Raw genomic sequence first — 13950 nt, forward strand, 5'->3', positions numbered from 1 at the left:
CGAGGCAGCAGCAGCAGCAGCAGCAGCAGCAGCAGCAGCAGCAGCAGCAGCAGCAGCAGCAGCAGCAGCAGCAGCAGCAGCAGCAGCAGCAGCAGTAGCAGTAGCAGCAGAAATTGTTTCATGTCTTTCTTTTGTGGCTGTGCATGTTGGGATATTGAACAAACGAGGAAATAATCGAAGACGAATCTTGTACCTTATTGACAGAACGTCTTTCTGAAAAGTTGAGATCAGGATTGGCTCTTCAGGATGTCCGGGAAAGGTTTGGAGACATGGTGGCGTTTCAGACTTTCTACAGATCACAGCTCTGCGACGACTTTCTTTGCGCTGTAACACATTTGTAACAACTAATCTCGCGCAAACCTGATCGCCGTCACTCAGGCGTTAGATTATTTTGCTGCGCTTCTCAAGACTCTGGAACGGAAAGACATCAGAGAGAGGAGTGATGATGAATCTTTTGTTGTCACAACAGGTTGGTAGAGACGATGTCTAGTTGCGATCAGCACGACTTAACTAGATCGCAGAGGAAGAAAAGGCATCCAGCATACTTGATCAGACAATGAGAGAAGTTTCGACGTAAGGAAGAAGGAAACATATTTCTTTGTTTGTAATCTATCACCCAGATATTACTGTTTCATCATAATGCATTACAGCAAGTCGCAAGCTGCGCAACAAGACCGAAAATTCTTCGAGACCCTCTACGCCTTCGTTTCCAACATTGTTTGCGCTGCCTTCCCCTTTCAACACAGGTCTTCATCTTCTCTTGCATGTCAGAGCCACTCTGAAGAGAGACCTTTCAACAGCTCGACGATCGAAGATGAACTTGGAAGAATATTTCGAACTGAGACCTTCAATCTAACGCGTCGCAAGAACGATGCGAATCATCCAACGAAGCAGTTCTACACAGCGAAAGAACTCTTCGTCTTGAAGAATTCAGGTGAGTTTCTTCTTGTGTGTCCAAGTTGTCTCGAGGAGCAGAGGAGTGAGGGGCAACGGCAGGTGCAGGCCTTTCAGGGAAGAAGCTAACCAATTCCTTGCATGCTCGTAGACAGATCAACGCCTCGGTGTGTTGCGCTTTTCATGCTGTTGTGATATCGATTGTGCTCATGCTGATTCAAGGTCAACGTTGCAATGAAGCAAAGGAGTGCTCTTACGGCAAAACTGCTACCTACCACCCACTCGATTCTGGAGCAGATGAACCAAAGTCGAGATGTGATCATATCATTGTTGCCTCTATGTGCAGATCTGATAATATCGGCAGAGCATTGCGAGATCCCGCAGCTCTGAAAATTTGTCAAGAAACGAATCTCGACAGGTGCTGCAATGACAGGATTTATTTTTGTTGTCATGATGATTATTTTGCAAAGAGCTCAAAACTCAGGATGAGAAAGGCCTATCCCCAAAGAGACAGAGAGAATCAAACAAGATCGGCGACACCTTCCAGGTTACGTTATGATGATGTTATGGTGGCGATGGCCCTTACCTTTCAGTTGGACAGATTTTTCAAGCAAACCCCAGATGTTCCTGATATTCTCGTTTCCAAACTTGGAAGATCATTGAGTTTCGAATATGACTAAAAGCCTGGAACCCGACTGAAATATGACCGGAATAAAAACACTTTTCTTTTTTCTTTGAGATACTTCAGTGAAGTCATTGATGAAGCTTTGGTGTTTGTGTTGTTTCACATGAAGATATTCAATAACTTTCTTTCACAAACGACAATGAAGATGAAGGGTGATCGCTGTACCCCATGCTCATTACAGTCCTGCTTGTTCAGTTAGATTTTCTCTTGCCAGGGGTCATAACAATGTTTTTCGAAGGTTGTAGAGTTTGTGCGAACAAATGTCTTGTGGAGAGGACGAAGGGAAGACAGAAGAAACTAGTGTGCCTTTGTGAATCATGGTCGTAAATCATCTTCGCAATGAACTACATCCAACCTTGTGCATTTTGTTTATCAACTCGACGAAAAAACGATCTGTTTGCAATTGTATTGCAAGGCAAGTTGAAACATTTGCATGCGCTTCTATGACGCGTTCACTATGTCTGCAACGAACTTTGCCATGTCCCTGTTGTCAAGTCAAAACAACCCCGGACATCTCATACGAACTTTCAGACCTCTGCTCTTGCTGGCATGTAGAATGCGGCAAGTCGTCATAAGATTTCGCAACTACCTTGAGCCCATGCTCCTGCAGCGCTTTCACCTGACAACAGCAAGTCACCACATAGGTACGGAGAGAATCGATCCAGGGGGACGAGGAGAGGAGTGTACGAGCACAAGGGAATGGACGGTGTCGGGGGTCAGAGGAGAGGATGATGGAGGTAGAAGGTTGAGCAAAACAAAATAGATGAAAGAGGAAGGAGATCAGCAAGATGAAGGACAGGAGGAGGAGGTAGGTGGAGGTAAAGAGAGGGAGAGGAAGAGTCTGACTGGACTCACTCCAATCTCCTGATTCGAGAAGTGGACTGTCATATCGTCTGCTCCGTGCCCCCAGAAGATCGGAGTCTCTTTGTTCGCCTCCTGGGTCCAGCTCCTAAAGCGAGCATCACAAACGAAAGACAGCTATCGCAGGCATGCTCACGAAAGCCCATTGCGCTCCATCAGCCAACCGCTGAAACAGATCGCACCTCCCAGGCGCTTCGGGTACCTTCGGGTGCCTGATGTGACGATGAACCACACAAAGCATCCACAGACCTCAAGACAGACTGGATCGACAACGCCTGTTGACAAGAAAGCAACCCGGTCAGGATGGGGGAGTTTGATGGGTGTATTGTCTCACCCCTCCTTGTGAGAACCCTCCAATTATGATGTTCTTGGAATCAAAACCAGCTTTCTCCAGATCTCCGATCATGTTGTGTATGATCCCCACAGAGGACTGATGCCGCTATGAGTTCGCCTTCTTCCCTTTGCCAGACCTTCACCTTAATGTCATCGGGGTAATCTTTGGCGTCCGGCATGACAGGAATTTCCTTCGTTCGACGTCAGACGCAATCACGGAGAAACGAGCGGGGCAGAGCAAGGATGTGAAACAGGATGGATGTATCCTCTCTTCAAAATCCTATGTGAAGGAATGAAACGGGGAGGAGAAGCAGAGAAGAAGAGGTGAGGTGAAAACTTCAGTTTTCGTACCTCAATGTCGAACCAAGATGTCATTCGGTAACCACCATTGCACGTGACAGGCGCAATCTATGAACACCTCAGCATGGAAGAGATGGTTCAAGATGGCGGATCTTTGTTACCGGGGCATCGGGGAAGCGCCACTCGATGGGAGCTCCGATGTTCACCTCTCCCTGAAAACCAGCGATCTCGTCAATTGGGTTGGACCGGATTGAACCATTGACAAACAGATCTTAGCATCAGAGCCGCAGGAGACAACCGAGGTCAACACATAACACTTCGGGTCGAGCTACAGGTCACACATCGTGTGACTCTGACTCCGACGACGAGTTGTGGGAGGAGGTTGGGGAACAGGGATCGGCGAAGCAGGCACCTGCTGTCCGTTGTGGTGTCCCAGGTACGAGCAGGAGATCAACGATCAGCATCAACAAGGAGCAGAGCATCATGCGATACAACAATCAACCATCACGCCTCACCCTCAAATTGCTCCAGCTGCTTCCACGATCACCAAGGCCATGGAGCCAGATCACGGCAATTCGTGCCGCCATGGCGGTGAAAACCTGGGTGAAATCCAATAGCTCATTGGGTTTTGCTAATCCTTTTTAAAGAAGGACTAAACCCATTAAGCTAAAGAAGGCCCTGATCGGCCGGGAGGGCCCGATAAAATTCCCGGGTCCGGTCATAAAGCCCCCGGCCGGCGTACTGACTGACTGAATTTGTGCGACAAAGTGAGGCCATGGCCGGTGCGACTGCTCAAGGAACTTTAAAGGGGTGGGGTTATCACCATCACACCCCTGTTAAACTCACATCGATCGCTAGATTGGGCAGGTAGGGTTGCTAACATAAGGGGTTGTGATAGTGTTGGGGTGGTGAGGGATGCTAGGATGAAGGGGTGTGTGGGGGGGGTGTATACCAGCCCCGGGAAGGGATGTAGTGGGTCAAGGCACGTGCCTTGGCAGGCGGGTATGGTACTGGCATTTTAGGGTGGGGGTGAAGTGTGGGTGGGGTTCATGGGTAGTGGTACGTGCAGTTGGCAAGTAAAGCTGATACCCTTTATTCATCATAAATTGATTTAGAGATTCGTGCATGTGTAGGGGTCACCAAATAGAGGACAGAGTTGGGTTGGATTAGAAGGGTTGCAGGGTTGGGTAGTGGTGGGTGGGGGGCAACCGTCAACTGAATTCAAGGGGCAGCAAGCCGGGGGAAGGGCGAGGGGTGGTATCTCATAAAGATTTGTACCAATACGAAGGGTCTGAAGAATTCTTCGATCTCATGGGTGGGTAGTAAAATGTACCGGTTAGATAAAGTCTAAATCATGGATTAAATCACGGGTAGTTTGATTTGAGAGGAGGTAGGGGTGGGCCCAGGGCAAGTCCATTGACGTAAAGTTGACTGAAAAGGAAAAAAAGCCGAGGAGGGTGTAGCAAGTTACAGAGGGGTGGGGTAACCTTCTCAACTATCAATTAGTAGGGAAGGGTGGGTAGGGCTATCTTCGCAAATGAGGATTGAAGGGGTACTTCATCCTCAGAAGTGGATGGTGGTAACCCTGAATGCGAGATCATAGCATCTACCTCTTGAATGATTGGTTCCACAATTAAGAAAAGTGCCAGGAATGTACCAGTTGGACAACAGGGTATTGGCTATAGCTCAGCTTTGAAGAGCACCCCCCGGGGGGTCAAAAGAGTTGGGGTGGTGTCTTGGCAAGCGAACTCCGGGAGAGCTGAACATAAGGGGTGGGGTCCTATTCATGGAGGGTAGGTCGTATCGTAGTCTCTACCAAGTTCCTCGGACCCAAACAAGGATATCCAGGTGCTACCCTTTACCCATCATTTTGTGCTAAAATGTTGGGGTAGGACCTTTGTCGATACCGATTAGGGTGAGGCGTAAGGATATGGCGGGGGTCAGAGAATGATGAAAGCGGGCCCTGTAGGGTGGGTGGGAATCTCGGAGGACTAGGTGGGGTAGTAGTCATAGATTGGGTTTGTGGAGGCCGTTTGGCATTTCGGGGTGAGGTCCGGGAATCTAAAAGGGTGGGTGAGTGGGTGAGGGTGGGACAAAGTAATAGAGGTGGGGTCAGGTATGTCTGATGGAAATTCCCTACAAAAAGACGAGCAAGTGGGGTAGGTTAACATCTCAATTGTAGGGTGGGGTATACAATGTAGGATCGGTGGGTGGGTCCGTGAAGTAAATTGCGGGGGTAGTGGTGGGGCACTCAATGAAAGCGGGATATTCGGAGGTAGGGGTAGTGAGGAAACAGGGGTCAAGGGGTCAGGAGATCGGGGGACAGGGGGTGGTACTGGAGGGGGTGGTGTAGTGTTGGGAACGTGCAGCGACGACACGCGTCCTCGAGTTCAGAATGCAGAAGGAGCAGAGAGCTTTGACCGTTCCCTCCACCCAAGAGAGGGTCATCGCCATCGCCAAGGATTGGCTTGCTGGTGGTACTGCAGCTGGTATCTCGAAGACCGTCGTTGCTCCCATCGGTGAGTTGTATGATTTTTTCGTGGTTGATGGATGAGGACCGGGGGAGGGGGGGGCGGGGGGTGCAAGAAGAGTACTGAGGATAGGTTGAGTGGCAGTCTGTCGGGTATAGGTGATAGTAGGGTGAGATGATCTATTTAATGTAGTGCTAATGATCCTTGCAAATATTTTGCCGATAGACCTGGAACATTCACAGATGCTTTAGATTCTTTGCTGTTTCGCTACAACGAACTGAGAAAGCAATTCTGCTCGATTGGTTAACTTTGGTTTATTGATTGCAATATGCAGAGCGTGTCAAGCTCCTCATCCAGACTCAGGATGCCAACCCCAAGATTGCGAGTGGAGAGGTCCCTCGCTACACTGGCATCGTGAACTGCTTTGTGCGCGTCTCGAACGAGCAGGGTGTCAACTCCCTCTGGCGTGGAAACCTTGCCAACGTTATCCGTTATTTCCCCACCCAGGCCTTCAACTTTGCATTCAAGGATTTCTTCAAGTCAATCTTCCCCAAGTACAATCAGAAGACTCAGTTTTGGCCCTGGTTCGGAGTTAACATGGCTTCTGGTGGTCTTGCCGGAGCTGCCTCCCTCCTCATTGTTTATCCTCTTGATTTTGCTCGTACCCGTCTTGGTGCTGACGTTGGCAAGGGTGCTAACCGTGAGTTCAACGGCCTCGTTGACTGTGTTATGAAGACCGCCAACCGTGGAGGTGTGATGTCACTCTACCAGGGATTCGGAATCTCCGTTGCTGGAATCATCGTGTATCGTGGTGCCTACTTCGGTTTCTATGACAGCGCTGTTGGTGTATTCAAGCCCAACAACGTTCTCATGAAGTTCCTCATCGCTCAAGCTGTTGTTGCCTCCTCTGGCATTGCTTCCTACCCCTTCGATACTGTTCGCCGTCGTCTCATGATGCAGTCTGGCGCCAAGGAGAGGCTTTACAACGGAACTATTGATTGCTTTGTCAAGATCTTCCAGAAGGAGGTGAGAAGCATGAATGAAGAAGTTTCGGTTCTAACTGTAAATGGCAGGGTTTTAACGCCTTCTTCAAGGGAGCCGGAGCTAACGTTTTGCGTGGCATGGGTGGTGCTTTGGTGTTGGTTGGTTATGACAAGATCAAGGAGTTTATCAACCCGGATGCCAAGGGAGGCTCGTCCAGCGAGTAAGCTGATATCTGCAAATAACTTTTGTTTGTGAGTATGCAAAGCTTGGCAAACAGTTCGAAACGTTCTTGACATAATTTCTTGCATTAATCATTACAGTTTTTTTATTGGTTTGAACTTCAGATCATTTATTCGCCCTCTATCTTGATGTATTTGATGGATGACTTTCTCCTTACCATTGCTTTTCTTGACATGAAAATCTGCAACATGTCCTTTAGCGAGTCTACCGCGTAAAACAACACGGATGTTACATGTTTAGCATCGGCAAGTGAAAGTTTGTCGTTCTGGCCGGTTGATCTCTCCTGACTGTTTTGTGTATCCACGCTGTCGTTTCGCGTTCTGATATTATGTTGAGAACTCAACTTCTTTCCTCCTGATACCGAAATCTCCTGCAGAATCTCGAAACGATTACAAAAACTTTGCAACCTCAATCACAGATACCCTTCCACGCTCGGAGCGAGCATTCCATGCAGATCCAATCACATTCAAACCGTGAAGAGTCATCTTGTTCTGTTTTAGTCGCATCAGAAAGGACCGAGTTGCATTTTCAGGTACATGGCTGTAATCAAATGTTCGAAGTGTGGAGTTTTGAAGTAGGCTTTCGGCAAGTAGCTGAGCAACTTCATCTGTTATGCCACAGTTGTGTATGGTGAGAAACTTCAATCTTGTGTTCACTGCGAGAGCTTCTGCAATTTCTGGGAACAGGCTTGAGGCACCAAAGATCAGTTATCCCACAGCAGAATGTACCATCGTCACCTCTCCATGTTTGCAAGGTTCCATGCAACAGCATCCTCGACCTTGTCATCTTTGATTGCCTGCAGAAAGTCCTCCGGCGTCTCGAACCATGGCATTGCCTCAAGCTCGCAATCGTTTAGCCGGGGGCCTCGTTTTAGTCTACTTGAGTCTCTACCTCTGTTGATCCGCGTAATCCTAAATTAGGGTCTCTTCCCTGTCGTCATACGAGTCTGTTTCCTGTGGGTGCTGCGACTTTAGCGCTCTATCCTCTCCCTCCTCCCTCCTCCCTACTTCCTCCTTCCAGCCTCCGCCCTCCTGCTCTTTGATAAACGGAAGAAACAAAAAACAAAAAAGAATATTGTAAAATGTTTGAAACGGTCTATAACGCTTTGATCTCGCCAACAGCCATATTCGCCATGGCTAAAATTGTTACTGGAGGGGTAGCGGGAGCGCGAGTTTCGATGTCGGTGGACGGGGTAGGAGGAGAGGAGGAGGCATGGTGAGAGCAGCAAGATGTAGTAGAAGATCGCAGCCGTCCTGTTGGTTGAGGTTCAGGCTGGTGCGAATGATGCTGGGGTGGTTTTGTTGGTGTCCCAGAGCAGTCAGAGTTGACCGGGGGAGGGGACAGAAGGAGCAAGGTGATGCTGTACTGGAAGCTAGCATTCGAACTGATAGAAGGGGAGGCTTGCATGGGCTGTTTCATCCTACATCAGCTGTCTCATGACTTGTGTCTTCCAGGACATGCAAGCGAGGACTTGCTTGTGGCTTGTCGTCTCGCTCCTTCTCTGCCGTCAGGCAGCAGCAGCGAGTTTTGACCCCAACTCTCCTCCGACATCGGACGAGGTGATATCTAGCTGCTGCTCTTCTCCTTGGCTCAGCTGTTTACGTCTGCTCACCTTCTCCGTGCGTACAGATCTACCTCGACATGCCATGGGGAGGTTCGCCGGTCGTGTCCTCCGAGGTAGGGGCGGAGCCGCAGGCCATGGATGATCCTGAAACCATGGAGTACACTGCCGGCACGTGCAGAGACCCCCAGGTCTCTCCCACCACCTGCTCACCGGACTGCATGTCGGCATGCCGATCGCCCCTATGCTCGTTGAACTGCCTCTGCGCTTGCAAGAACGCGGAGCATCGAGCGATGGTGATCGCGTTGCTGAAGGAGAGGATCGTGAGCTCGCCCATGCTGGCGCAAGAGTTTGTGCGGATAGAGGAGGGTGGCAGGCATGCTCTTGTGGCTCAAGATCGACTGCGCGCAGACTTGGAGCAGACGAACGAATGAAGGCGAGCGGACGAGACTGTTCCTAACGCCAAGAGAAGCGAGGAGGAGCAGTGAAGTGCGAGTCAATGTTTGAATCTTGTTGCTTGCACGGTGGACGGCGAGGGAAGGAGGAGGAGCAGAGAACAACGTGATGACGGCTTGTGTGGATGAGAGTAATCAGTTGCACTCTTGGATCAGAACAATCCCAGGCGATTGCAGCAAGTATTTGTTCCATAATGTTTTTCATTTGTTGTGAGATTGAAGAAACGAGCTAAACTGAGCTTCTTGCAACTTTTGCCTGTGAGTGCGTCTAGGTGTAAATTTTCGTCCACGTCTCGGTGTGGGGTGACGAATGGACTCTGTTTGTTTGTATCTGCGACCTCGTCAGGACTAGAGTGTGAACCTGAGGCGTCAAGCATGTCAGATCTCAGCAACATGAGACGACTCGCAAACCTCCTCCTCCACGCTGCCTCCCCTAACAACCTTCTGAGCAATCTCAAGGGACACCTGAAGGACGCGGTGAGGGGGAGGCTGACAGCTCACTGCTCCTCACCTCCGTTCCTTCCTCACCCTTGACAAGCTCCAGGACCTGAAGGAGCGTGAGACGCGCGTGCCAGCCGCCACATCCTCCTACCTCAGCGAGCGACATGTCGTCCACGACTTGCTCGTTCACTTTGAGCAGGCGGTCCATGACCCGAATCCTCCCGTCCCCCTCCACGGATCCTCCGCTGTGAATCTTCTTGACGAACACCTTGCCAGTCGCCTCGTGCTTCTCCAGCAGCATGCCGACTCCAGCAGTCTTCCTTCCCCCCATGGCGCTGGCTGATTCTCGATCGCGACTCGACGGCGCATGCGCGGGCTGATCGGCGTGCGGCGTTTGAGCCGGCTTCTTGTCGCCTTCTCTTGTCGCTCCATCGACGTTTCTCTCCCCATCCTGTTGCGCGTCAACTCTTGCGATTGAGGGAGCAGCGAAGGCGTGCAACATCACCTGCAGAGGAGCTGGAGTACCAGGAAGGGCAGGAACAGCGGGAGAGACAAGGGGAGGAGCAGCAGAAGGAGCAGCAGAAGGAGCAGGGGAAGGGGCAACAGCAGCAGGCGGAGGAGGAGCAGCAGGAAGGGAGGGGCCCGAGGCAGGAGACGTATGAGGAGCTTCCTCGTTCTTAGTTTTGAACTCCCTCAACTCCTTCAGTTCGTGAATGAGCACAGCCTGGTGAACATGAGGAGGAGCAAAGCGAGGGCTACAGCGTTACCCTGTGCTGGTAAGTCTCTTCCAGCTCAGCTCTGTGGCAAGCCCGTCAGTGCTGCTGCTGCTCGCCTGCTGCCGGCTCACCTGAGGCCCTGGTTCTCTTTCTCTCGAGCATCGAGCTCGAGGCTGAAGTACTTCTCCGCGTCCTGAAGGTCCTTGAGGTCTGTGCTCGTCATCCTCGGCTGCAGCTGGTCGCTCACTATCGGAGGTCAAGGAGGGGGAAGCCTACCGGCCCGTCCAGCGCGTCAAGGAGACTCTCGAGCTCACCGTCTCCTGCTCCCTTGCCGAATCGCAGCAGACGCAACACCTGATTGTGGGAGTGAGAAGAGGAAACGACGACGATGCCTCTCATGCTACAGTTGTACCTCCTCTGTTCTCGATCGTGGGTATTCCGCGATTGACTTCAAAATCTCGATGAGACGCTCTTTTCCTGTAAGAATTCTTAGCTCTGAATCCTTCATGTTGGTCATACAGCCTTCGTCTCACCGAGACCATTTGCGAGCAGCTGATTGACGTTGTGCGCAATCTCTTTATCAAGGAGAGCTTCATCATGTTCGGTGTGTGTAGTCTTCTTCTGTTGGCTGACTAAAGATCCTTGCGAATTCGCTTGTAATGTCATCTCATCGTTTTCGAACCTTGAGACACCAGGTCAGTCGGGCTTGAAGGAGTTGTTCAAGCAAGGCGGGGTACAACCTCTCAAGCTTCGCTGGCTTCATTCGCTTGATGAGTTCCTCATGACAATGAAACAACTTCAACTGCATTGGATCGCATTCAGCACTTTCAAAGTCGACCTGCGCTTCAGAAACACACCTGAAGGTTTGTGAGCCTTGCGGAGAGCAACTGTTCGTTGATGACTCGAAGTCTCTCGATGTTGATGGCTTGATTCAACAGCAGCCTGAGCGAGTACTCTAGATCCACACTGTCGACACCATCTGCCGGCCTGTCACTCCCTTTCGGCAAGGAGCAGCTCTCACCGAAGATGAGCTGCGAATGGTCTCGCGCCAAGAGGAAGAAATCCTCCATCTCACTTGCAGCGCTTGCGTTCGTCCTCCGTACCTAGAGGCACAGGATCAGGAGCACCTTGGAGACACTTGCTTCAGGCGGCACCTCCACGTCTCTGATCTCTCCGCTCCTGGAGCTCTGCACTGTCAACCTGCACTTGGACCCCACCCGGCCATCTCCGTACATGCGCTCGATCAGCTCGTCTTCTCCCATGGACTTCACTGAAGCATCTTCCACTGGCGTTCCACTCTCTCAGACGAGCACATCGCAACAGGGACACTACGAGCCTTACCCGCATGTATCAGATCTCCAACCTGCAGCCCGTGGCACAGGTCGGCCACACTCCCAGGAACAACTGAAGTGACAGTGCAGGATCGAATGGTCCCATCGCCGGCTTTCTCGACTCCTGTCCCATGTGAATCAAACTGATTGGTCGTCAGTGAAGAGATGGGTCACCTATACGGAATGCCAGAGTGGTTTCCGTCATGAAAGACCGGCTGATCAGATCCAATGGTTTCTCATGCACGTCACAGATACTGTTCCTGATATCCTGGAGGCTCCCAGATTCAAAGAAGAAATCAAGAGACTTCACACTGACCTGTAGGATGGCCAAGGCAGAGCGATCAAGAGCAATATCTGAGTTGCTTCTATCTGCGAACTCATAGAGACACTTTTGTTCTTCGTGCGTTTCAACTTCGATGTTCCGCTTGATGACAACATCATAGCACGACTTGTCTGGCCTCTGGAATACTAACTTCACCAAACTGTCCTTGATGCCAGTGAGCAGCTTCTTTACAATCTCTGGCTTTGCCTGATATCATCATCACAATCAATACCTGTTTCCTTCACAAGAAAGTGAGATACCAGCTCAACAGGGAACTCGTCGATTCCTAGCAGGATGTCTCCGACCGTGAACGCTGCCCTCCTGCTTCTGTTCGATGCATCTCTCGCATCAACAACATCCTGTCCTCGTGACAGTCATCGTTTGAACCAGCGCTCGTCAGATACTCTACCTCCACCACGTGAGGGAGCATGTCGGATAGACGAAGTCCGACTGTATACAAGCTCGTGGACTCGTTCACAGTCTCGCAGTCAACGATGTCTTGCACTCTCGCGCCCTGCTGAGGGCTCGGCGACATGAGCGTGTCTGGTGCTACGAAGTGTGGCTCCGGGGGATCGAAGCTCGAGCTGCGAGGTCGAGCAAGAGTGAGGGATCGGTGGGAACAGAGGAGGAGAAGGCATCGACCTGGTGTCTGAGATGTAAGAGTCTTCATCATGCTGGCGCTTCTCCCTGAGACCGTTCATCCTCATTCCTCCCCTGCCTGATGCTGCAGCGCCGTCAAGACTTTGAGGCTGCTATGATCCCACTGCCTGTCGGTTACAACATAGTCAGAAATTGACGATTCCTCCCTCCCTGCCTCATCTCTTGTCTTCTCTCCACTGCCTTTCCTCAACTTTCTCCCCTCTTGACCTGCCTCTAGGCAGTGCACTTGCCCACTCTACTGAAGATAAACGTGTTGAAGAACTAGAGACCAGGATCAATCGAGCTGGGGCGTTCCATAGAAATATTCAGAAGGCGATCTGACTCGTGACGGATAAACCGCTGATCACAACCGTGATCACTCCACAAGACAACATTGCCAACAACAGGACACTTGCCCCCTACACACATCTGAGATATTACGTCTCGCCGAAAGTGGAAACATCCTATCATCAACCCACGAGCCACGGATCTCGTTCAACTTTCACACTGACATGTGAGGAGCTCAGCGGCTCTTGACTTCCTCTCTGTTCTCTTCTACGTGTCCGCCATCCTCGCTCCTGTTCCCTCCCTCTCACCATCCCCTCCCTCGCCTTCTCTTCCTCTTCTCCTTCCCCTCACCGCATGTAGGCTGCATCCGGCGGCAGCACATTAGGGCCACTTGTCGATAACCCTCATCCCCCGACCGTCGGACTGCCTCCAGAACCCGCATCCCACCTCAGACCCATCTGATCCAGCTGATCATCCCCCTCATTCTCCCACATCCCTTGGTACCCCACCAGAGGTACTCTACCAGGTACCCCTCTAGGTACCCGTCTAGGTTACCCTCTAGGTACCCCACCCCCCCTGAGCGTTAGATACGAAAAACACACTTTGAAGGGAAGGGACCAAAAATAATAAAATGCATTTCGGGGGGGTCTACATAAATAGTTTTAAAAATAGTACCATAATCTAAAATTATTGTTATAAAAACTTTGGTCTCAAGACTTAGAGCTGGCAGTAGGGTGGGGGTGCAATTGTGTGGTTCAGAGGGGGTGTAAAAATGTCACATAGACGGGGTGGGGTGCTGACTTGATAGGGTGGGGTAGAGGCTTTTATGGGGCGCTGTCGGGGGGGTATATGATAGGCGAGATTTGTAGTGGAGGAGAAGAGTGGAGCAAAGAACAAAGATACGGGGAGGCGAAGAGGACAGTGGAGAGGGGACAGGACGAGGACAGCAGAGTAGACAGACAGCAAGGGGCAGTGACACTCACAGACTGCAGCGATAGAGAGCATTGCCATACTCACTCGAAAAAAGAGATTGCAGGACAACATCTTGAGTGGTTCTGAAAAGAGATATGCACATAGTAACTTACATGGCGCAGGAGCAGCAGAGGATGCAAAGACATGCCCACCCTTCAGACAAAGGGGGTGATCGAGTGTCCAGGAAGGGTCACAGCCTGCTTGCTATAAGGTATCAGGTCAGGTCCCTCATGTTCGATCAGAGGCAAAGTTTACATCGCAGAGTTCTGTCCCATGTCAAAAGACCTCTATGGTTGTATGAGGAAGTCGAGTCGGTGCTTGAAGGAGTGAGTGAAGTTTCATCATGTGTAGTGGGCGTGGATCGCACAGTGAACGATATCAGCGACTTCCAGCAAGGACACAGGAGACCCTGTACAAAAACCGGCACCACTCGCGTTGGAGGGACTGGTCTACACTT

At 50.9% G+C, this 13950-nt stretch overlaps 5 protein-coding genes across 5 annotated transcripts; 3 read left to right on the forward strand and 2 right to left on the reverse strand.

Moving 5' to 3' along the window:
* Positions 1–269: 269 nt before the first annotated feature.
* GUITHDRAFT_112521 (hypothetical protein) lies at positions 270–1284 on the forward strand (the record flags this gene model as incomplete). The annotated part of the gene is made up of 8 exons (XM_005828233.1): positions 270–326; positions 379–469; positions 522–573; positions 621–746; positions 801–934; positions 997–1061; positions 1117–1201; positions 1241–1284. 8 exons carry the CDS (start codon positions 270–272, stop codon positions 1282–1284), a joined length of 654 nt encoding a protein of 217 aa, XP_005828290.1.
* Positions 1285–1950: 666 nt separating this feature from the next.
* GUITHDRAFT_164389 (hypothetical protein) lies at positions 1951–3660 on the reverse strand (the record flags this gene model as incomplete). The annotated part of the gene is made up of 10 exons (XM_005828234.1): positions 1951–2063; positions 2113–2198; positions 2435–2528; positions 2577–2642; positions 2690–2715; positions 2775–2870; positions 2917–2964; positions 3125–3181; positions 3235–3285; positions 3589–3660. The coding sequence occupies 10 exons, from the start codon at positions 3658–3660 to the stop codon at positions 2021–2023; spliced, it is 639 nt and encodes a 212-aa protein (XP_005828291.1). The 3' UTR covers positions 1951–2020.
* Positions 3661–5446: 1786 nt separating this feature from the next.
* On the forward strand, positions 5447–6864 carry GUITHDRAFT_96015 (hypothetical protein). The gene is made up of 3 exons (XM_005828235.1): positions 5447–5592; positions 5879–6570; positions 6618–6864. The coding sequence occupies exons 1-3, from the start codon at positions 5469–5471 to the stop codon at positions 6750–6752; spliced, it is 951 nt and encodes a 316-aa protein (XP_005828292.1). The 5' UTR covers positions 5447–5468; the 3' UTR covers positions 6753–6864.
* Positions 6865–8220: 1356 nt separating this feature from the next.
* On the forward strand, positions 8221–9021 carry GUITHDRAFT_153833 (hypothetical protein). The gene is made up of 2 exons (XM_005828236.1): positions 8221–8327; positions 8398–9021. Exons 1-2 carry the CDS (start codon positions 8226–8228, stop codon positions 8761–8763), a joined length of 468 nt encoding a protein of 155 aa, XP_005828293.1. The 5' UTR covers positions 8221–8225; the 3' UTR covers positions 8764–9021.
* A 141-nt stretch (positions 9022–9162) lies between these two features.
* Positions 9163–12662, reverse strand: GUITHDRAFT_112525 (hypothetical protein; the record flags this gene model as incomplete). Its single annotated transcript, XM_005828237.1, has 18 exons — positions 9163–9249; positions 9296–9331; positions 9377–9949; positions 9993–10023; positions 10073–10187; positions 10256–10295; positions 10354–10418; positions 10475–10623; positions 10682–10743; positions 10799–10920; positions 10963–11044; positions 11096–11226; positions 11283–11396; positions 11447–11801; positions 11855–11953; positions 12004–12178; positions 12237–12312; positions 12605–12662. The coding sequence occupies 18 exons, from the start codon at positions 12660–12662 to the stop codon at positions 9163–9165; spliced, it is 2370 nt and encodes a 789-aa protein (XP_005828294.1).
* Positions 12663–13950: the final 1288 nt, after the last annotated feature.

Source organism: Guillardia theta, assembly GCF_000315625.1.
Source record: "Guillardia theta CCMP2712 unplaced genomic scaffold GUITHscaffold_60, whole genome shotgun sequence".
Taxonomy (NCBI): Eukaryota; class Cryptophyceae; order Pyrenomonadales; family Geminigeraceae; genus Guillardia; species Guillardia theta.

Coding starts and splice junctions, on each gene's coding strand:
- GUITHDRAFT_96015 (XM_005828235.1), top strand. CDS start 5,469: ATGCAGAAGGAGCAGAGAGCTTTGACCGTTCCCTCCACCCAAGAGAGG. Junction 5,593..5,878: donor GACCGTCGTTGCTCCCATCG/GTGAGTTGTATG, acceptor TGCAATATGCAG/AGCGTGTCAAGCTCCTCATC. Junction 6,571..6,617: donor TCAAGATCTTCCAGAAGGAG/GTGAGAAGCATG, acceptor TGTAAATGGCAG/GGTTTTAACGCCTTCTTCAA.
- GUITHDRAFT_153833 (XM_005828236.1), top strand. CDS start 8,226: ATGCAAGCGAGGACTTGCTTGTGGCTTGTCGTCTCGCTCCTTCTCTGC. Junction 8,328..8,397: donor CTCCTCCGACATCGGACGAG/GTGATATCTAGC, acceptor CCGTGCGTACAG/ATCTACCTCGACATGCCATG.